We start from the raw sequence: 22,431 nt of genomic DNA, 5'->3' as shown, positions 1-22,431 counted from the left end.
GACATCTACACTACCCAGCTGCTCCAGTGCTTAGACATCTACACTACCCAGCTGCACCCGTCTCACAGTTTCTGATAATCACGGGACCATCCTTAAACATCTCTGAATCTGCGTTAAAAAAAATCTCCATCTACAAGCCACAAGGTTTCCAAATAAATTATGCTCAACTGGACACATACTGCACACTACTGTACCTGCCAATACCAGGATGTAAATATATAACAGTCCACAGCATTTTATACCATTCTTCCTCTTTTTTTTTTCCTTTCTTTTTTTTTACTCGCCAAGGTCAAACAGAATTACCATGTCGCCCCAAGCATATGATTACAGGGATTCGCAGCAGGCTCATTTGCAGCCAACTTGTCCTCTGATTCTGAAGCCCTGAAAATCCACCCACCCCACCCTGCCCTGCCCTGCCCTGCCCTGCCCTGCCCTGCCCTGCCCTGCCCTGCCCTGCCCTGCCCTGCCCTGCCCTGCCCTGCCCTGCCCTGCCCTACCCTGTCCTGCCCTGTCCTGCCCTGCCCTACCCTGCCCTGCCCTGCCCTGCCCTACCCTGTCCTGCCCTGCCCTGCCCTGCCCTACCCTGCCCTGCCCTGCCTCGAGGGACAGTAATTGGTGTGCTAAGCACACAACCCTCGCAGGAGGGGCTGGTGCACTGAGCGTGACATCCCAGCATTCCATGAGCCGCCGTCTTTGTGGCACGAAACCACCTGGCGGCCGGGGGTGACGCCATTAAGATTCCAGCCGAGCGCTCGCTCTCGTGGTGAAACAGAATGAACGGGAGGAGAGCGGGCAGCAAGTCAATATCCTGTCTTCCGGCAGCATAGGGGCCACAGGATGGGCCCCATCTGGGATCCTGAAAACAGCCGTGTTGGGTCCTTCACCCTGGAGATGTGGCGAGCTATGGTCCCCTGCCAAGACTCCCTCCCCCGCCCTCTACACTAGGAACGAGCTGGAACGCACGCGTGGTGTGCGGCATTAGTATGCAAGGCGCTGCTCGGTATACTTTGATCTCATCATTTGTACCAGCGCTAGCTGATGAAAAGATTATTCTGCAGTTACTTTATATCCCCTTGAAGTCTTGTTCGGACCTTTTAAAAACAGGACACACCACAGCCTAAAGTAACATGGGTTAGCCTGGCCTTTCTCCCAGAGGTCTGGACCCTACAACAACAACAACAACAACAACAACAACAACAACAACAAACAAAAAAAACATCTTAAATAAAATGATTATTGTACTGTAGCTGCATTCTGCCCATTACATGATGGTCCAATCGGCTTATGCCGTAAGCTAATGGTAACAGTGGCAGCTTACATAAAAGAGGGTCTTGACTAGGGGGGATTGTGTGCTAAAAGAGGGTCTTGACTAGGGGGGATTGTGTGCTAAAAGAAGTGTTGTATGTGTGTCAGGCTGCTGAGGGAGATGGGCTGGCAGGAGGAGAGTGAGAACGACGAGACGTGTGCTCCGCTGACCGAGGATGAGATGAGGGAGTTCCAAGCCATCAGTGAACAGGTGACCTATGCCCCTTTATTACTCTGTTAAAGTACACTGTTGATTTGTGGGGTGAAGAAGTGAAAAATTTAATAAATATATATATTAGAGCTGGGCCGTTAACGTGCTTCGTTAACGCGGGACTATTATCGCGCGATAATACAATTGACGCCGTTAATCTATTTCTCAAAGTTGGGTCTGGGAGTGTGATGTATTGTCCTTAAATACTTGCCGTAGTTCCCAGCTGTGGTCCCAGGAAGTGATTGCACGTATGTACCTGAGCTGTAGTCTGAATAAGGTGTCAAACTAAAGTAGTGGTCCGGTAATCATTGTTATACAGGTGAGGTTAAGAAGTCCTCAGGATATAACACAATTCGGCGATGAGGACGTCTGAATCTGCGCAATGCAAGAAAGAAGAAGTCCGTCGGGACCTTTGCTTACCATGTTAGCTTAGCGAGTTAGCATGTTAGCTCACGTCATACGCCGGCAGCGTCTATACTTTCTACAACGGAGCTCGGTTTCCGGGTTCCTCCGATTGGCCACGACGCACACGTGACCTCCGCTAGCACGCCCCCTTCCTGCCGCGCTGCGCTCGCCAACAGGAACAACGTGTGGCAATAAAAGAAACTTGAACTTGAACTCCTGCCGCGCCGCGCTCCCAGCTTCCTCAATGAAATGGAAATCGCTACTTTACATCAGGGTGAACGCTGGCTGTTGGTAACACCACCCACTTCAATGACTCATATTTACGAATGCATAAACTATTAAAAAAATATACCGTTAACTGGAATATGTTGTTTCTTTACACATATGTTGGATTATGTAATTGGTTTGTCATGACAAACCAATAAAATCACTACTTTACATCAGGCTGAACGCTGTTATGCTGCCAAAGGGGTAGGATTTTGGCACAACAGCCGAAAGCGTGGAATAAACTCGCCGAAACCGAAAAGTGTCCCACGGGCGCGCCGTGATTCCGATCCGCTTGAATATATTCAGGGCCATAGAGGAGACCGTGGGACACCTTTTTGCAACCGAATATGTGTCTCGAATTTACTCCCACGCGGCGCGCAAAATCGCGCAAGGAAATCGGACCAAAATGAACCAATGCTCCAGCAGTATTAACCAACGCTGACTGAGTGGGTGGGGTAAAATTATGGCAAGGGGTAGGATTTTGGCACAACACCACCACCCACTTCAATGACAGAGCTCGGCGCATTACATCAGGCTGAACGCTGTTATGCTGCCACCACCCACTTCAATGACGCGGCAGGAGCTTGGCGCTTGAGGAAGCTGGCGAGCGAGGCGCGCGGCAGGAAGGGGGCGTGCTAGCGGAGGTCACGTGTGCGTCGTGGCCAATCGGAGGAACCCGGAAACCGAGCTCCGTTGTAGAAAGTATAGACGCGGCCCGGCACTTGGAAACATCTACAAGAAGAGGAAATCCACTTTACACACTAAACTTTGGGTCTCAAACTCACGGCCCGCTGGATGTTATTTTGCGGCCCCCTACTTGACATCAAAGTTAAAAAAAATATAAAAATTACAAAAATAATAATTTTCTTTTTAATATTGTTTTTTTTATTAAATTTTTTTTAATGTTGTGGGACTTTGTTCAACTTTGTCAGTGCTGTAAAGTTTAAACCTTTTAAAATCTTAGACAATATAGTCAAGTTAGACCGCGCTCACAAGTTCTAACACTGGGTGCTGCAATCCCATAAAGTATATATCCGTATATAAAAAGCAGGGTAGCCGGACCAGCACTCTCAGGTTCAATGTTTTTAATGGCAGCCTGAATAGATAGCAGACATGTTTCGGACAATGTCCTTCTTCAGTGATATGGCTAGCAATGGAAATACATTCAAGATGGTAGTTAAATACACCTGGCAGGTAATTACATGACATGACACGGCAGGAAATTACATCACAACGCAGGTGTGCCGGTGCAATGTGACCAAAGGAATGACCTATCAAAGTAGAGTCCAATCATAAATTATACATATATATAGATGTATCTATATCTAACACCAATCTATATTATAAACAATACAAAACAAAACAAAATTACCAGAAACTTGATATTATAACATAACATGCCCATTAATTTCTAGGGCTAATTGAGCCCCTTTACATATTTAATTAAATAGTTTCAAATTATACATTGGGCATCCTTGTGAAACATGCCTCTTGTTTAGCAACAAACAACAACTTTAATAAAACCAGAAATAACACTGTAGGTGTAAGGAGGTTAGAGGAAACGGGTTAAAACGTTCTCTTCATTCATTCCTCTAGGTTCGATGCAATTGAACAGGTGGATATAATAACATTCACGTTGCAACAGCAACTTGTGTCTGTCTCCACCTCGCGCTGGCCTGAGTACTAACTCTAGTCCCATATATTTGAGATCGTTGACGGTATGTTTACACTTAGAGAAATGTCGAGCTACCGACGACGTGACATCTGAATTTCTCACAGCACATTTGTGTTCACTGATTCTTGATTTAAAGGCTCTCGTTGTTTTGCCCACATAAGAAAAATTACAAGGACATTTTAGCAAATACACCAGATTAGACGAATTACACGTAATCCGTCCTTTGACTGGTATATTTTTCCCCGTTTTAGGATTTGCGAAAAATTTATCTTTAATCATGCCCTGGCACTGTACACAGGATTGGCAGGGAAAATTCCCATCTGGGATATTGGACATAAAATGAGAAGGTTTCTTTAAGGGCAAATCAGTTTTGACTAGATTCGTTTGTCTCTTATAAAAATAGTTAGGCGAATGCTGAAACGCTGCCCCTATAAGAGGGTCTGTGACGGGGTCCTCTCCCGAACTCCTTTGATTCTCTCATAAACAGGCGTAGTCGAAAGATCTCGTTGGTGGGTGTTTATTTCCCGCCTCCCAAAAGTGCAGAGGTGATATAGTTTTACAAAAAATGTGAAAAGTGAAAGTAACGTAAACCAAAATACCCTATACTTACTATATCTAACAAAAGTGGAAAAAGAGAAAACAAATAAACAAAACAAAATATACTTAATACTTAACACTACACAAAGTCTAAATACACAATATACACTACTACTTCTACTACAAGCAATACCAACACGTTGTACTAGGGATCCTGGTTACCTTCACTGTAACTCAGTCCATTCAAGACTGACGTCCCTGGGCCAAAGCAGCTCTCTTGTATCCAATAGCCCCTCCCACTAGGCTTTAAACAGGATGTACATATTATTATTCTTTTTAACACATTAAACCAATTCCTACACACAAAATATATATCCTCCACTATATCACATAACTTCCAACTGTTTTAAATTACAGATAACCAAGTAAACAGTACAATACAATCATATCGCTCACGTGACGATTACCTTGCGTCAACCCCTCCCATTTAACCTGGCGGATATGTGTGCTTCTGCTTGGCCAACACGTCAACCTAGGAGTGCAGAGCGAAGCGAATGCATCATGACTGTGAGTAAATAAATGTGATGTGATGAATGAATGTCTTGCTGTATGAACGTCATTCTGCTATAACAACGGAAACGGAATGAAATGATTGTGCGCATTCGGACATCCTACGAAAGCTGACAAGAGGGAATGTTTGGTGTGTGTGTGTGTGTGTGTGTGTGTGTGTGTTGCTCCGCGGCATATGGCGTGTGTGCGTTCCCATGTGCGCTGTCCACATGAAACGCACCACATTACATTATACGGTTATGGTATATGGAAAGACAGACAATGAGTGTGTGTGTATGTACAGTATGCGCACTGCCCGCAAAGTCAGTGACGGAGCCGCACCGTCACAGGGTCGGACTGCAGAATATGCCAATGTTTATTGACAATACTCTGTGTGTCTCTCGTGATAGGGCTGTAAGTAGACACAAAAGATACTTTGTCTGTTTTGTCTTCTTTCTTTCTGGGGGTGAACAACGTGGCCCTATCGATATGTTTGGTTTTGTTCAGGGCTTTGAGTGTCAAATCGGCACTGTAGCCTCTTTCGTGGAAACTGCCACGGAGGACCTCTGCTTGTGCAATAAATCTATCGTCAGTATCACATATTCTCTTATAACGAAGTATTTGGCTATAAGGTAGACTGTTCTTCAAGGCTGGGGTGTGATAACTGGAATAATGCAAGAACAAGTTACGGTCTGTCTCCTTTTAAAAAACCTCTGTAATGAGATGCCATTAGGGGCTTTCTTGATCAGAACATCGAGGAAGGGTAAATTATGCATATCAAACTTCAATGTAAACTTTATCGTTCTTCTACAGGTGTTCAGGTACTCAAGGAAGGCAAAAAGATCAGATGATGAACCAGACCAAATAAAAAACAGATCGTCAATATAGCGTAGGGCTGGGCGATATGGAAAAAAATCATATCGCGATAACGATATGATAATTTTATTTTATTTCTCGATATCGATAATTATCGAATTGTTATAAGTATAAAAAAAAATAAAAAAAAATTTAACAACAGATGTATGTTTATTTTGCAGCAATTCTTTGTCGTTGCCGCCATCTTTAGTGTTACATCCCCTCACACTCCAGTTCTCAGGCTGCAGCTGGTTTAAAAGCTAAAGTAAACCGGCTTCTCTGCTGGCTGTGGCTCCAGAGGAGTTGAACAGTTCTGGCTCTGTTAGTTTATTTTCGATCTTTTGGTGCTTTTTTGGTGGACAAACCACCGCACATGTGCACCGTGACTCGTGACTGGAGTCTAGTTCTGCTAGCACACATAGCCTACTGTGTACAGACGGTTTCAAAATGTATTTTAAATTAGAAAGCAAACAAAATAAATGGACAAGAGAAAAATAAATCTCAATTTGGTCAGTATTGTCATTTGGACAAGCAAAGCCATTACTTTAAGTTGCAGGCAAGAAAGACAAGTCTGTCCACTGCCCTGTTGCAGGTCAAAAAAAAAAAAAAAAAAAAAAAAAATATAAAAAAAAAACGATTTTTCGATTATTTTTTTTAATTTCGATATTCGATATCGATTATTAAAATATATCGCGATATTTATCGTTATCGTTATATCGCCCAGCCCTAATATAGCGCATATAAGATTTGACACATTTCTCAAACTGGTTATTATTAAAGATATGATCTACTTCATATTTGGACATATAAAGATTGGCTAGGTTCACAGCGGCTGGAGAGCCCATGCTGAGGCCTCTGTTTTGCAAATAGTATTTATCTTGGAATCTAAAATAATTTCTAGTTAGAACTAGGTCGGTTAAACTAACTAGTGCTTCTGTTGGGGGGAGTAATACTTCCCTCGAGTTTTAATAAAAACTCAGAGCGTCAAGTGCGTCAGCATGTGGAATGCTGGGGTAAAGACTGACTACATCTATGGTAACTAGTAAGTCTGTAGGACTAATGTTGCAGGTCGAAAGCCTGTTCAAAAAAGTAGTAGTATCTTTTAAGTAACCACGCTGAGAAGAGGCCAAATCCTTAATATGCGCATCAATGAATTGAGAGATTTTTTCTGTGGCAGAGCCAATACCGGAAACAATAGGTCTACCAGGAGGGTTAATCAGATCCTTGTGGATTTTAGGTAAAGTGTAAATAATAGGGGTAACCGGGTACTCTACAAAAATCTTAGACAAACAAAACACTTTGCTTTCATGAAATATTGTAAGCCGTCATTTGAGGCTTTATAAAAGCAGCACAATGAACACAAATCTGTCAGTGCCGAGTCCGATTTCATCTTAAATAACAAACAGCATTGCTTGTTGTATTTAACAAAGAGAGGCAGGGTTGATTTTGCAAAAAGAAAAAAATCATATATATATAATATTTGATGCGGCCCAGCCTCACCCAGACTCTACCTCCAGCGGCTCCCAGGTAAATTGAGTTTGAGACCCCTGCACTAAAGGAAGGATCGACTGGACTATCGTGAGTGTTTACAACAGAAATGGCTTGGTTTATTGGAAATATTGGACTGTTTGATGACAATGTGGAGCAATGGAACTGTTACACTCAGCGTTTTGATTACTTCATTATAGCTAATGGAATTGAAGAGGACAAAGTCTTCAGAAGCAGTGTGTGAGCAGTCAGTCTGCAGAAGCAGTGTGTGTGAGCAGTCAGTCTGCAGAAGCAGTGTGTGTGAGCAGTCAGTCTGCAGAAGCAGTGTGTGTGAGCAGCATGTGGTGGAGAACAGTTGTGGTCCACTCCCCCCACACCGTCTGTCCACAGATGCAGCCAGGAGGAAGGAGAGTCTGTTACAATGTTAGCTGAACATTGTGAATTTAGAGATTCACTAAAAGACACATTGAGAGACAGGCTTGTGTGTGGATTAAGAAATGAAGGTGCACAGAAGAAACTACTGAGAGAGTGATTTGACACTGGAGAGAGCTGTCAATATCAGTGTAACAATGGAAATGGCATCGAAGGAAGCCCAGCAGTTACATGCAACGACGAGTAGAGTGCACAAGGTCAGTGACGGGCAAAGCGGCCAGGGTCCGTGTTTTCGTTGTGGAAAAACAGGACATCTTGCACCAACATGTTGGTGTAAATGAATGGATTGGAGTAATTGTGGGAAAAAAGGCCACATAGAGCGTGCATGTAGAAATAAGAAGGGCACAGAAAATTACGATAAGTCTGGTTTTAAAAGAAACACTGGAAATTACAAAAAGAAGAGACATGTTCATGCTGTTGAACAAGGAGATAGAACAGCTAGTGACTCCTCAGATGAAGAGGAGAGGATAAATCTCCTCCTCTGGTCATTATTTGGGTAGAACACACATATTTTGAATGCCTTCGGCAGACTTTATTATTTTTTGAACCATTTTAATCTAGATTAACTCCAGGATTGCAGATAGATTAATCTAGATTAAAAAAATTATCTATGCCCACCTCCAATATATATATATTAGTGATGCATCGATATGAAAATTGTGGCAGATACCGATAACCGATATTAATATTGCTGTTCTGGCCAATACCGATATTTATCGATGTCGATATCTCTGTATAGAAAACACTTTTTTATGATAATCAAATAAAGAGCTATTTTCCAAAATGCATTTATTTTTTTACTTTTGTAACTTATTTTCAGAAATGACTGATATTTTTAAACTATTTAAGGCTAAAACATGTCGGCCCTATCTTGATATCGGATCGATACCGATGTGTAAAAAAAAACGGCCATATCGGCCGATATTATATCGGCGGCCGATATATCGTGCATCACTAATATATATATATACGTCAGTATATATGTGTAGGGTATATAGGGGTGTCTGTCTGGGTAGTGTAGAGGTGGTACTTCCTGGTCAAACTTTCCTACAGGGGTGTCTGTCTGGGTAGTGTAGAGGTGGTACTTCCTGGTATAGGGGTGTCTGTCTGGGTAGTGTAGACATAGATATCTATATAGAACACTAGATAGCTTAAGGCGGAGTCACCAGCGTCACTGAACCGCCGCCATCTTGCTCGAGTCAGCCTTGAGTGAGGGTGAGTGAGCTGCACAGACAAAAATACTCATAACTCACTGAAATATTGGCGGATTTACAAACTGTTTGGTTTATTACAAGCATTATTAACGTGGCTGTGATGCAAGCGGTTTGTAAAAAAGAAAAGAAAAATGCCTTTAACACTTTAACTGCCACACACGAGATTTCTCGGATTTCTTTTTTTAAGCGATCTGAAATCATATTGCATCATGCGAGCCTACCCGAGTATACACGAGCACCGCCGGAGATTATATGTGGAAAAAAGCGCCCCCTATCGTCTTTCAGATGACATAAGGGATTTTGGAATGGACTCAATGAAAATGGATGGGGGAAAAAATCCGGTACTCCACATTTTCCAGTCCACTGATCCAGCCGGGGTTACCACAGTTCATTCTGGAGACTCTAAGCCCCGCTGATCATGGAGTTCTACTGTATCGCGTTGGATCTATACACTTATCGATTTTTTCGAATGGTGATCAGGAATTGGAATATACCAGTTGGATACCATCTGATGTCAGGTAAGGACTCTATGTTATCAGTGTTAGGATAATCAGACTAATTTTGAAGTTATAAGCTGTTTTGTGAAATGGGCTCTTTCGGTTTCACTGTAAAAGTCCTAGAGGAAATCAACGCAGCGATTATCCGTGCGCGGCCCGAATGTGCTTGCGTGCACGTATAATATTGATCATCTAGCGTTTATTTGAAAACGATTCATAAAAAGGCAGACGAATATCAACGTTGTGGAATATTCCAGTAAAAGACGATTTTCATAGAATGGTCCAGAATGGGCTGTTTTTTTATCTCAAAACGGCTGCTTTTCTAAATGCTCTGAAACGGAAATTACGCGATAAAAAACCAATCTGCCTCGACAGCACTGACTGGAAAATAGTCTTTGATAATGCGATGGGCAGATTAGACACATAGCCATAATTTAAAACATAGATTAGGCGATATTAACGTTAACATTGGCGCCGATGGTGGCATTCAGGGGGTAAAAAGGAAAACCCGGCGTGGCACTCAAAGTGTTAAGTAAAAAAGTAGACATGAATGTTATCAGTAGCTGAGCTGCCTCGAGCAAGATGGCCGCCCTACGACGACGTCGCTCTACATTGGCCGGCAGCGCGGGTAAGCTATCTAGTGTTCTATATAGATATCTATAAAACATGTCGGCCCTATCTTGATATTGGATCGATACCGATGTGTAAAAAAAACTGCCATATCGGCCGATATTATATCGGCGGCCGATATATCGTGCATCACTAATATATATATACACGTCAGTATATATGTGTAGGGTATATAGGGGTGTCTGTCTGGGTAGTGTAGAGGTGGTACTTCCTGGTCAAACCTTCCTACAGTGGTGTCTGTCTGGGTAGTGTAGAGGTGGTACTTCCTGGTATAGGGGTGTCTGTCTGGGTAGTGTAGAGGTGGTACTTCCTGGTATAGGGGTGTCTGTCTGGGTAGTGTAGAGGTGGTACTTCCTGGTATAGGGGTGTCTGTCTGGGTAGTGTAGAGGTGGTACTTCCTGGTATAGGGGTGTCTGTCTGGGTAGCGTAGAGGTGGTACTTCCTGGTATAGGGGTGTCTGTCTGGGTAGCGTAATTACACAAACAAGCCGCATTTCTCAGAGACGCTCTCTGATTGGCACTGACTGACACTCTCTGATTGGCCACTGACGTGCTTGGCCAATCCGTGACGAGCTGTGTCTTTGCCCATTTCCTCGTCAAACAGCCTGCAAACTACCTGGCGTTCTATCGTCACGCTCTAAGACAAACTCTAACCTTAACCAACTTCGAAAGAGTGCCTAAGCTTAACCGTCGAAAGAACTTGCCGTCACGCTCTGAGACAAACTCTAACCTTAACCTACTTCGAAGAGTGCCTAAGCTTAACCAGTGTAGAAACAGGCGTCGGCCAATCAGAGAGCGTCTCCGAGAAATGCGGCTTGTTTGTGTAATCACGCGTCTGGGTAGTGTAGAGGTGGTACTTCCTGGTATACGGGTGTCTGTCTGGGTAGCCTGTAGCTGTTCAGCAACCGTTCCTACTTCCGGGGTAGGCCTGATTGGCCCCGACAGGCACGTGACCCGCCGCGGCCACGCCCCGCGGCAGCCCCAGGAGCAAGCGCGCTACTGCTGGAGTTCGCTTCGCCTTTCACATCGCTGCCGTTGGCGAAAGCAGACAAATGAATGACTAGGAGCAAGCGCGCTACTGCTGGAGTTCGCTTCGCCTTTCACATCGCTGCCGTTGGCGAAAGCAGACAAATGAATGACTAATTCGGTCAGAAATAACGTAACTAATAACGTTAGTAAGCACTGCTTATATGCTTATTATGTCTGCGGGGTACAGTAAACGTTTCTCCCGGTACATTCTGAAGAGCACACCGCTGTATGTTGGAGAACCAGCGGTACATTCTGAAGAGCACACCGCTGTATGTTGGAGAACCAGCGGTCTTCCTCACTCGAGTGAGACTAAAGCCGTGCACAGCTCAGCCCTGTGAGACGCTTATGTCTGCGGGGTACAGTAAACGTTTCTCCCGGTACATTCTGAAGAGCACACCGCTGTATGTTGGAGAACCAGCGGGCTGTATGTTGGAGAACCAGCGGTCTTCCTCACTCGAGTGAGACTAAAGCCGTGCACAGCTCAGCCCTGTGAGACGCTTATGTCTGCGGGGTACAGTAAACGTTTCTTCCGGTACATTCTGAAGAGCACACCGCTGTATGTTGGAGAACCAGCGGGCTGTATGTTGGAGAACCAGCGGTCTTCCTCACTCAAGTGAGACTAAAGCCGTGCACTGCACAGTCTCTAACAGTGTAACAGTAAGAAGCATTTTGGATAAAAGTATTCTGTACTTCTGTATAGGGCTGACCTTCGAAGCTTTTTTTGGCAATCGAAGCTTCGGGGCCGAGCTTCGATTTTAATTCGAAGCTTCGATTAAAAAAAAAAAAAAAAAAAACTTTATTTTGTTAATTTTTTTATCTTATGTTGTGGGACTTGTACAGCACGTTGGTAAACTTTGTTGTTTTTAAATGTGCTCTATAAATAAAGTGGATTGTTCACACACACACACAAATCGAAGTAAAAAATACAAATAAAAAATGAAAATCGAAAAGCGAGAGACTAAACCTGTTGTTGTTAGCTTACATGCTAACGTGAATGGGATCGACCATAGCATTGCGGCTAGGCTAGCTACCATAGCAGTATAGCTCTAGTTGAATGGATAAACGTTATTTAACATTGCAGAATGGGTACAATACAATACGGCTCAATACAAACAGTTGTTAAGGGGGGGGTGCAGAGTCATCAACACAATGTACCACCAAGAGTGGAGAGTTTATGTCTCAAAAAGCGAGAGACCCAATGCTCTTGTTGTTGTTAGCTTATATGCTAACGTGAATGTGATCGGCCATAGCATTGCGGCTAGGCTAGCTACCATAGCAGTACAGCAGCTAGTTGAATGGATACACGTTATTTCGATGGCACAAGCTTCGAACAGAAAAAAAAATTGAAGTTAAAAAATAAAATAAAATAAAAATTTAAACTTCGATTTTTTTTTAAATGTTCGAAGCTTGTGTCATCGAACGAAGCTTCGAAGCTTCGAAGTATTTAAGACAGCCCTACTTCTGTATGACAACAATGTATGCCTTTCAAATGTTAAATGATTAAATGATACACAGCGAAATCTACGCTCTCGCCTCTCATCCTGCTCTCATCCTGCTTTCGCCAACGGCAGCGATGTGAAAGGCGAAGCGAACTCCAGCAGTAGTGCGCTTGCTCCTGGGGCTGCCGCGGGGTGTGGCCGCGGCGGGTCACGTGCCTGTCGGGGCCAATCAGGCCTACCCCGGAAGTAGGAACGGTTGCGGAACAGCTACAGGCGTCTGGGTAGTGTAGAGGTGGTACTTCCTGGTATAGGGGTGTCTGTCTGGGTAGTGTAGAGGTGGTACTTCCTGGTATAGGGGTGTCTGTCTGGGTAGTGTAGAGGTGGTACTTCCTGGTATAGGGGTGTCTGTCTGGGTAGTGTAGAGGTGGTACTTCCTGGTATAGGGGTGTCTGTCTGGGTAGTGTAGAGGTGGTACTTCCTGGTATAGGGGTGTCTGTCTGGGTAGTGTAGCGGTGGTACTTCCTGGTATAGGGGTGTCTGTCTGGGTAGTGTAGAGGTGGTACTTCCTGGTATAGGGGTGTCTGTCTGGGTAGTGTAGAGGTGGTACTTCCTTGTCAAACTTTCCTTCTAGACACACACACACGCACATATCACCTCTCCTCTCCTGTGTGTGTGTGTGTGTGTGTGATATATAAAAAATAGTGCTGTCAATAGATTAAAAAAAATTACTAATTAATCTCACAATTTTCTGTAATTAATCTAGATTAAAAATAGCATTTTTCTATTTAAGACCGAAGCTTGTAACAGATATTTACTTGAGTAAAATCATGGAATTAATGTAAAATCAACACAAAGAAAGTATATTTGGATTCAAAGACTATTTTAATAGCTTTCTTTGAATACAGTTTCTCTCCTGTGAAATACAAATGTTCAACGAAAACCATCAACATTGACTCAGCTAGACCTCTTTCTTATATCCGCGGCGCTAAGATTGAAGATTTTTCACTCCATAGATTAATCTAGATACATTTATTTTAATGCTTTAAATAATTTAAATGAATCAAGTTAAAGCTTTAATTTTGACAGCCCTAATAAAAACCTGAACATCCTCTCTTGTGGTCTACAGCTACAGAGGAGCAGCCTGAGGAAAAACGGCCAGCTAAAGAGCGCCCTGTCAGGTGACCCCATGGCCAACAACATCCAGCAGGCTGTCCAGCCCACCACAGAGGAGACGGAGACGAGCAGCAGCGACACCTCGGACGACGAGGCCTAGAGCACCTCTCTGCTTGCTTCTCTTAGCGCACAGGAGGGCCGCCGGGACGTTTCTGAATTTTACTCTCGTTTTCTTTTTTTTTCTCCTTTTTTTACAGCAGGCTGTTTTCACATTGTGTGGAGGAAACTCTTTACATTGGTCTCTAGGCTTCTGTTAAAATTGGCGTGTTGGCGTTGAAACCAATGAAACTCATTGAAACCAATGTGCTCCGCTAGCTAAGAGGTCACTGCTAGCTAAAGAGGTCACCGCTAACTCGGGGCGTCTTTGACTAGAGATATTCTTAATCGACTCGTAATCTTTGGGTCTTTTTCTTTTGACTAATTCAGTCGTTGATTTAGGCGACGTGTTTCACAACGTGATCTTCCTGCAATTGAATGCAGTTGTTGCTGACGGACCTCTTCTTAAATCTGGTGCTAAAAAGAGCTAAACATATTGGTGAATATTATGATGAGAAAACGACAAGACGGCCTGCTGCCGACACGCTGTTCTATTACACGCTGTTCTATTACACGCTGTTCTATTACACGCTGTTCTATTACACGCTGTTCTATTACACGCTGTTCTATTACTGAAGAGTTGTTTCCGCACTGTGTGGCCAGAACCTGGTGAAGAGAACTAGGATGAAATTCAACATGTCGGAAGGCGTCCACTCTCTATCTTCAACACTATCATACCTAACATGCAAGTTCCCACTTGAGGGAAAGGACACTGTCTTCCCACTAATGAAGGGCCGATGACCCCCCCCAGGCCCGCCCCTCGCACCTTCATCTCACAAAACACCTGTGATCCCCGAGAAGTGGGCCGATGTCCTCGATGGATTTGAGAAAAAGAGAGAAAAAAACAACAAACACTGTTTTATTGATTTGTAAAGACCAGGGGTTGTTTCGTTGTCGGACTACAATGTTTGTTCTATTACTGAAAATTATTGATTATGTTACCGTGTGTTTAATATGTGAGGAACAGGTCTGTTCTGGAGGCTTGTTGAATAAAGTGACTGCAATTCACAGTTTGTTGTCGTCTGGTGCTGGTTTTTCCTCGTATATCTTAGTAGGGAATAACAGAGACCTCTGAGATACAGGGAATAACAGAGACCTCTGAGATACAGGGAATAACAGAGACCTGAGATACAGGGAATAACAGAGACCTGAGATACAGGGAATAACAGAGACCTGAGATACAGGGAATAACAGAGACCTGAGATACAGGGAATAACAGAGACCTGAGATACTGAATAACAGAGACCTGAGATACAGGGAATAACAGACCTGAGATACAGGTAATAACAGAGACCTGAGATACAGGGAATAACAGAGACCTGAGATACAGGGAATAACAGAGACCTGAGATACAGGGAATAACAGAGACCTGAGATACAGGGAATAACAGAGACCTGAGATACAGGGAATAACAGAGACCTGAGATACAGGGAATAACAGAGACCTGAGATACAGGGAATAACAGAGACCTGAGATACAGGGAATAACAGAGACCTGAGATACAGGGAATAACTAGAGACCTGAGATACAGGGAATAACAGAGACCTGAGATACTGAATAACTAGAGACCTGAGATACAGGGAATAACAGACCTGAGATACAGGGAATAACAGACCTGAGATACAGGGAATAACAGAGACCTGAGATACAGGGAATAACAGAGACCTGAGATACTGAATAACAGATACCTGAGATACTGAATAACAGACCTGAGATACTGAATAACAGAGACCTGAGATACAGGGAATAACAGACCTGAGATACAGGGAATAACAGAGACCTGAGATACAGGGAATAACAGACCTGAGATAAAGGGAATAACAGAGACCTGAGATACAGGGAATAACAGAGACCTGAGATACAGGGAATAACAGAGACCTGAGATACAGGGAATAACTAGAGACCTGAGATACAGGGAATAACAGACCTGAGATACAGGGAATAACAGAGACCTGAGATACAGGGAATAACAGAGACCTGAGATACAGGGAATAACTAGAGACCTGAGATACTGAATAACAGAGACCTGAGATACAGGGAATAACAGACCTGAGATACAGGGAATAACAGAGACCTGAGATACAGGGAATAACAGAGACCTGAGATACAGGGAATAACTAGAGACCTGAGATACAGCGAATAACAGAGACCTGAGATACTGAATAACTAGAGACCTGAGATACTGAATAACTAGAGACCTGAGATACAGGGAATAACTAGAGACCCGAGATACAGGGAATAACAGACCTGAGATACTGAATAACTAGAGACCTGAGATACAGGGAATAACAGAGACCTGAGATACAGGGAATAACAGACCTGAGATACTGAATAACTAGAGACCTGAGATACAGGGAATAACAGAGACCTGAGATACTGAATAACTAGAGACCTGAGATACAGGGAATAACAGACCTGAGATACTGAATAACTAGAGACCTGAGATACAGGGAATAACAGACCTGAGATACTGAATAACTAGAGACCTGAGATACAGGGAATAACAGACCTGAGATACTGAATAACTAGAGACCTGAGATACAGGGAATAACTAGAGACCTGAGATACAGGGAATAACAGACCTGAGATACTGAATAACTAGAGACCTGAGATACAGGGAATAACAGACCTGAGATACTGAATAACTAGAGACCTGAGATACAGGGGTGGGAATAACGTTGGCTTGACGGAAGTTGAGGCGCTTAGCAGTTTGGATGTAGGCAAGGTTTTTGTGGTCTGTCCATACAATAAAGGGGTCGACTGCTCCCTCCAGCCAATGCCTCCATTCTTCCAGAGCCAGCTTCACAGCGAGCAACTCCCGATTTCCCACGTCATAATTCTGCTCTGCTGGAGACAAACGGCGAGAGAGAAAAGCACACGGATGAAGTCAGAGAGCTGTGATAACACTGCCCCTACCCCAGTGTCCGAGGCATCAACCTCTACCACGAACTGGCGTGATCGGTGGGGGTGAATGAGGACGGGAGCCGAGGAGAAACGTCTCTTGAGCTCAGAGAACACTGCGTCTGCTTCAGGGGACCAGGAGAAAGGAGTTGCCAGTGAGGTGAGTCTAGTGAGTGGGGCTGCTACTCGACTGTAGTTCCTTCTGAACCTGCGATAAAAATGTGTGAATCCTAGGAAGCATTGGAGTTCCTTAACAGTTCTGGGTTTGGGCCATGCTGCAACTGCCTGCACCTTCTCTGGTTCTGTACACACAGGGTTAGAAAAAAAAAAGATTTATCCCAGGGCTTTTTTTGCCCCCCTTAATTGATTTTCGGGGGCTTTTTTATTTATTTCGGGGGCACCGCATTTTTTTGATAAATTAACAAAGATTATAAAACATTGTCGACACTTTTTTTTACAGTCTTCGTCCCTATGTTTGATAACGTAATGTTAATGTCTCTATATATAGGGCTCTACGCTAACCTTTTTCCCAAGGAGCACATGTGCTCCTAAATAAAATGTAAATAAATAAAATCTAAATAAAAATTTAGGAGCACACAAAGAAATTTAGGAGCACAGTGAAAATTGTTCAAGTAACAGAGTTTATTAACAAACTATTTATTACATGCATATTAAACTGTGCGTGTGCATACTAAGGGCTAAAGATCTGTGCAAATAGCACATACCACCAAAATCACAAATTGGCCCATGCCTACTAGACGCAAAGGATATCGGTTGTCAAGTTGCTTTTCGCTGCTGGCGGGACAAAACCTCATAACTCCAAAAACCCAACTTTTCAGCAGATGAAAAAAACTAACACAGATTTGAGGGTGAATAGAGTTAGGAGGTTTAGACAGATGATCGGTTTAATGCTTTCCCATTGTTTAAACTTTGTAAAACCCACACACACATATGGAGGATGATCTACGGAGTTGATTTATATAAAACAAAAATGTAAAAATGGAGTTATGAGGTTTTGTCCCGCCAGCAGCGTTTTGTATGTTGTAGTCTTGTCACGATACCAACATTTTGACTTTGATACAGATAGGAAAGGCAATGGAATATATTATTAGATGACAGAACATGGACAATTCTTTATACAATTATTTAATTCATTATAATTGAAACGCTATTGAATAATAGTTAATTAATAGTTAATACAATTATTCTGTTACAGCTATACAACCAGGGGCGGACTGGGATACAAATTCAGCCCGGGACATTCAGACACACCAGCCCACGCACCGGCCCCGAAACCGGCCCACACAACGGCCGTTATGAAACACTCGTCCAGTATTAAACAACCCAAGGCTGTGGCTAAGGAGTCAACATCAGGGAGACCAAATCTACACTTGTGCACAGCGCACGCACACACACACACACACACACACACGTCACACATATATACCGCTACTTCCTGTCATTGGCATACGTTCTTTTTTTTTTACTAACATCTTAGTGCCTCATTAGCCTAGGGATTAAGGATATATGAAGTATTAACTACACCATAATAATATTGAGGTTTTGATCCATAGAAAGTAGGGATGCCCCGATCGATCGGCCAGCGATCGGTATCGGCCGATATTCAGTATAAATATGAGATTGGTGAATTCCAATAATGCTTTATTTTCGCCGATCGTGAAAACCGATCGAAAAACATGATCCAATTCTTAGCGGAGATCTCACTCGCTGTCTGTCTCAGACACACAGAGCTGCAAACTGCCACTCCTCCTCCTCCCTTGCTCTCCCGCACCCGTGTAAACACAGAGGCGGTTCCTCTGCTCTAGTCTATAGTGCATGGGACCGTGAGCTAACGTTAGCTACCTAGCTATCGTTACTGTTTAAACAAAATTACCCAGTCAACTATTCACTTTTAGTAGGCATTGTCTAATGGTATCTAGCCGGCTAGCTACTGATAGCTCCTGATATCAACAAATGCTCCAGCAATAGTCTAGTAGTGCATGTTGATACCTCCGTTAGCTCAAGTTAGCTCACGTTAGCTCACTGTTCAAAACGAAATGTCCCATTGAACTAAATAGTTCACTGAGGCGTTGTCTTAACGTTATCTAGCCGGCTAGCAGTAGCTACAGATAGCTCCTGATATCAATGTCTTATAACATTGATTCGATGCGTATTCGAGCCCCGGCTTGCATCGCAGTCACAAACGGGGCTAGCTGAGGGAGTAGGGTATATCTGCAGAGCCGCAGCCACAGATATACCCTGCTGTGCTGAGGGCATGCTGAATGTGATTTAACCAAAGCAGAGTATACACACAGACAGTGGAGATAGCGATTATTTTGACTTGTTGCGTGGTGGAGACGTCTCGCAGATAATACAACTACAAGCATAATTATATAATATATATATTTAAAAAGAAAAAAGTATATATTTAAAAAAATATATATTTAAAACCAAAAAAGATCGATATCGGATCGGTATCGGTCGATATGGCTCAAGACGATCGGTGATCGGTATCGGTGGCAAAAAACGTGATCGGGGCATCCCTAATAGAAAGGTCTGTGCTACACAATTTCAGTTAGATTAGATTTATTCCTTTAATTTTGCACACATGACATTAGTTGCTTGCCGTTTAATCAACATCGAAAGACCCCCCACTTCCTCCCAGACACCCATTCCAAGAGCCTGTTCGCTTTCCAGGTCTCTCTCTCTCTGTCTGTGTGTGTCTCTCTCTGTCTGTGTGTCTCTCTCTCTCTCTCTCTCTCTCTCTTGGAATGATGGAATCATCCATGATAAATTAACTTTGACTTGAATGAATGCCCATTCTTTCTCTAGAACTATACAGATTGACAAACGTTTCATTATGCACTATACAACTAAGGTTAATAAGTTATAATTAAGATATCAATTGTATACGATTTATTTAGGATAACTAAAGACAGGACTTTACTAAAGGTTGACACTCACAGTAATTTCTTCCAGAACAAGCTTAAAATAGCAAAGGATATATGGTTGATCATTTGTCTGTCTATATCGTTTGTCTCTGTCTCTCTCTCTCTCTCTCTCTCTCTCTCTCTCTCTCTCTCTCTCTCTCTCTCTCTCTCTCTCTCTCTCTCTCTCTCTCTCTCTCTCTCTCTCTCTCTCTCTCTCTCTCTCTCTCTCTCTCTCTCTCACACACCTTTGTAAAACACTCATGAGACAAAAAAAAATGCCTTTGAAAACAATATGTAAAGAAGATATATAAGATGGTATATATATATACATATTGTTCACACTATGGTGAGGCATAAGACATGGTGTTTACACATTCAAGTGGTTAGGGCTAGGCGATATAACGATATTTTAATAATCGATATCGAAACCCAGAGACAGTGGACAGACTTGTCTTTCTTGCCTGCAACTTAAAGTAATGGCTTTGCTTGTCCAAATGACAATACTGACCAAATTGAGGTTTATTTTTCTCTTGTCCATTTATTTTGTTTGCTTTCTAATGTAAAATACAGTTTGAAACCGTCTGTACACAGTAGGCTATGTGTGCTAGCAGAGCTAGTCTCCAGTCATGAGTCACGGTGCACATGTGCAGTGGTTTGTCCACCAAAAAAAGCGCCAAAAGATAGAAAATAAACTAGCAGAGCTAGAACTGTTCAACTCCCCTGGAGCCACAGCCAGCAGAGAAGTTTGTTTACTTTCGCTTTCAAACCAGCTGCAGCCTGAGAACTGGAGTGTGAGTGGCTGTAACACTAAAGATGGCGGCAACGACAAAGAATTGCTGCAAAATAAACATACATCTGTTGTTTAAAAAAATACTTATACTTATAACAATATCGATAATTATGGATATCGCGTGATATGATATTGTTTTCGATATCGCGATATAATTTTTGGCCATATCGCCCAGCCCTACAAGTGGTTATAGTGTAACAGAGTATTTTCTGTTTCCCAAATAGATTCTTATCAAACTGGTGAACTACACGCCTGTAGCCCCTAAAGCTGCTAAAATACACATTTTGTTCACTGTTTTGTTTCTAGAAGTAGAGCAGGTTGGAAACCCTAAGTATTACTCTCCCCAAAACCAAGACTTCTCCCCAAGCAGAAACAATTTATGAGTAACGCATACCTACTCCCATTATGGGCGGTAAGTGTGTACACAAAGTTAAAACACAGATATACACATTCTCTCCTCAAGTAGATAATGTTTTTTTTTGGGTTATCAATTAATACAATTTTTTACATGTATTAACTCTAGAATTGCCACAGTTATCTACAATAGCAACGATAAAGAAGTGCCAACCACATATTATTATAATAATTCATCCAGTTTTCTTTGAAGTGTTTTGGTTAATCAGAGTGTTTACCAATCGTATATTATCGTTTTTTTTTGTTCCAAGTGTTATTTTTGATTACATCACTAACAAAATAATAAAAGAAAAAAGACTAATTTAATCAGATTAATCACTTTATTCAAATTGAGGATTACGTTTGAGGATATATAAAAAAAAGATTTAAATGTATAATGTGTTATCTTAATTTTTTTATTAAAAACGAAGGTTCGAACGTCCGTTCGAAGAACCCTGACGAAGTTTGAATCCCAAAAACAGGCTTCAGGGACAGCCTTACCAAATATATTATTCAAATGGCACTCAAACATGTTCCGTTGTGATGTCACAGTATGATGTCATAATAGCACATCCTATGTTGTGATGTCACAGTATGATGTCATAATAGAACATTCTAGAACATTTGTGATGTCACAGTATGATGTCATAATAGAACATTCTAGAACATTTGTGATGTTACAGTATGCTGTCATAATAGGACATTCTAGAACATTTGTGATGTCACAGTATGTCATAATAGAACATTCTAGAACATTTGTGATGTCACAGTATGATGTCATAATAGAACATTCTAGAACATTTGTGATGTCACAGTATTGTTCTGGAAAGTATTGGGCTGGAAAGTTTATTTAAAGGGGACATGCATTATAAATGCCTTTTTTCTGTGTTTAGCATGGTTTTTTATAGTAATACAGGTTAGTATCAATGGGTCTGTGTCTCTAATTACCATATTGACTCATCAGTCTAGTCTCGAGTTCACGAGATCTTCCCTCACTCAACTAAACTGTTCTGATTTGACGGTTTCTGTGACGTCGACATAGCATTGATCTGCAGTAACGCCCCCCTCTATGGTTGTAGTGCAGTGTAACCCGACACTTCCTCAAACGGGTTTTCACAGGCAGAGAACGAGCGAGAGGGAGAGAGAGAGAGAGATAGAGAGAGAGAGAGGGACGGCAGGAGGGACTGCAGAAGTGTGTAATGTGTGTGCACCATCTCTCTCCCTCGTCGGGGACACACACAAACTTGACTGCGTATGTGTCGGGGACGTAGGCATAGTGTAACCCGACACTTCCTCAAACGGGGTTTGACAGGCAGAGAACTAGCGAGGAGAGGGAGGGAGAGAGAGAGGGATGGTGGGAGGGACTGCAGAAGTGTGTGTGTGTAATGTCAACTGAGCTATAATTTATACGTATAGCTATACTGTCCATCAATGTCTTCCTTTTGAATGAAATAGGTTCAGGAGAGAGAGATGTAGAGAGGGAGAGAGCGAGACACACACAGATAGACACAGATATTCTCAGCCCCCCTTTCCTCTGAGCGTTCCCAGTGATGGCTTACTATGTGCGTGTGTGTGTATGTGCGTGTGCAAACGGGACACACATCTGTGCAATAGCA

At 42.7% G+C, this 22,431-nt stretch overlaps 1 protein-coding gene across 1 annotated transcript; it reads left to right on the top strand.

Moving 5' to 3' along the window:
- The first annotated feature begins 1,416 nt into the window (after positions 1 to 1,416).
- LOC311236962 (vasculin-like) lies at positions 1,417 to 14,814 on the top strand. Its single transcript, XM_084324769.1, has 2 exons — positions 1,417 to 1,516; positions 13,659 to 14,814. Exons 1-2 carry the CDS (start codon positions 1,427 to 1,429, stop codon positions 13,803 to 13,805), a joined length of 237 nt encoding a protein of 78 aa, XP_084180895.1. The 5' UTR covers positions 1,417 to 1,426; the 3' UTR covers positions 13,806 to 14,814.
- The last annotated feature ends 7,617 nt before the right edge of the window (positions 14,815 to 22,431 follow it).

The sequence above is a fragment of the Notolepis coatsorum genome, assembly GCF_963971535.1.
Source record: "Notolepis coatsorum genome assembly, chromosome: 11".
Lineage (NCBI taxonomy): Eukaryota > Metazoa > Chordata > Actinopteri > Aulopiformes > Paralepididae > Notolepis > Notolepis coatsorum.
Note: the sequence above shows the minus strand (reverse complement) of the source record. Positions and strands in the feature narration are given on the sequence as shown.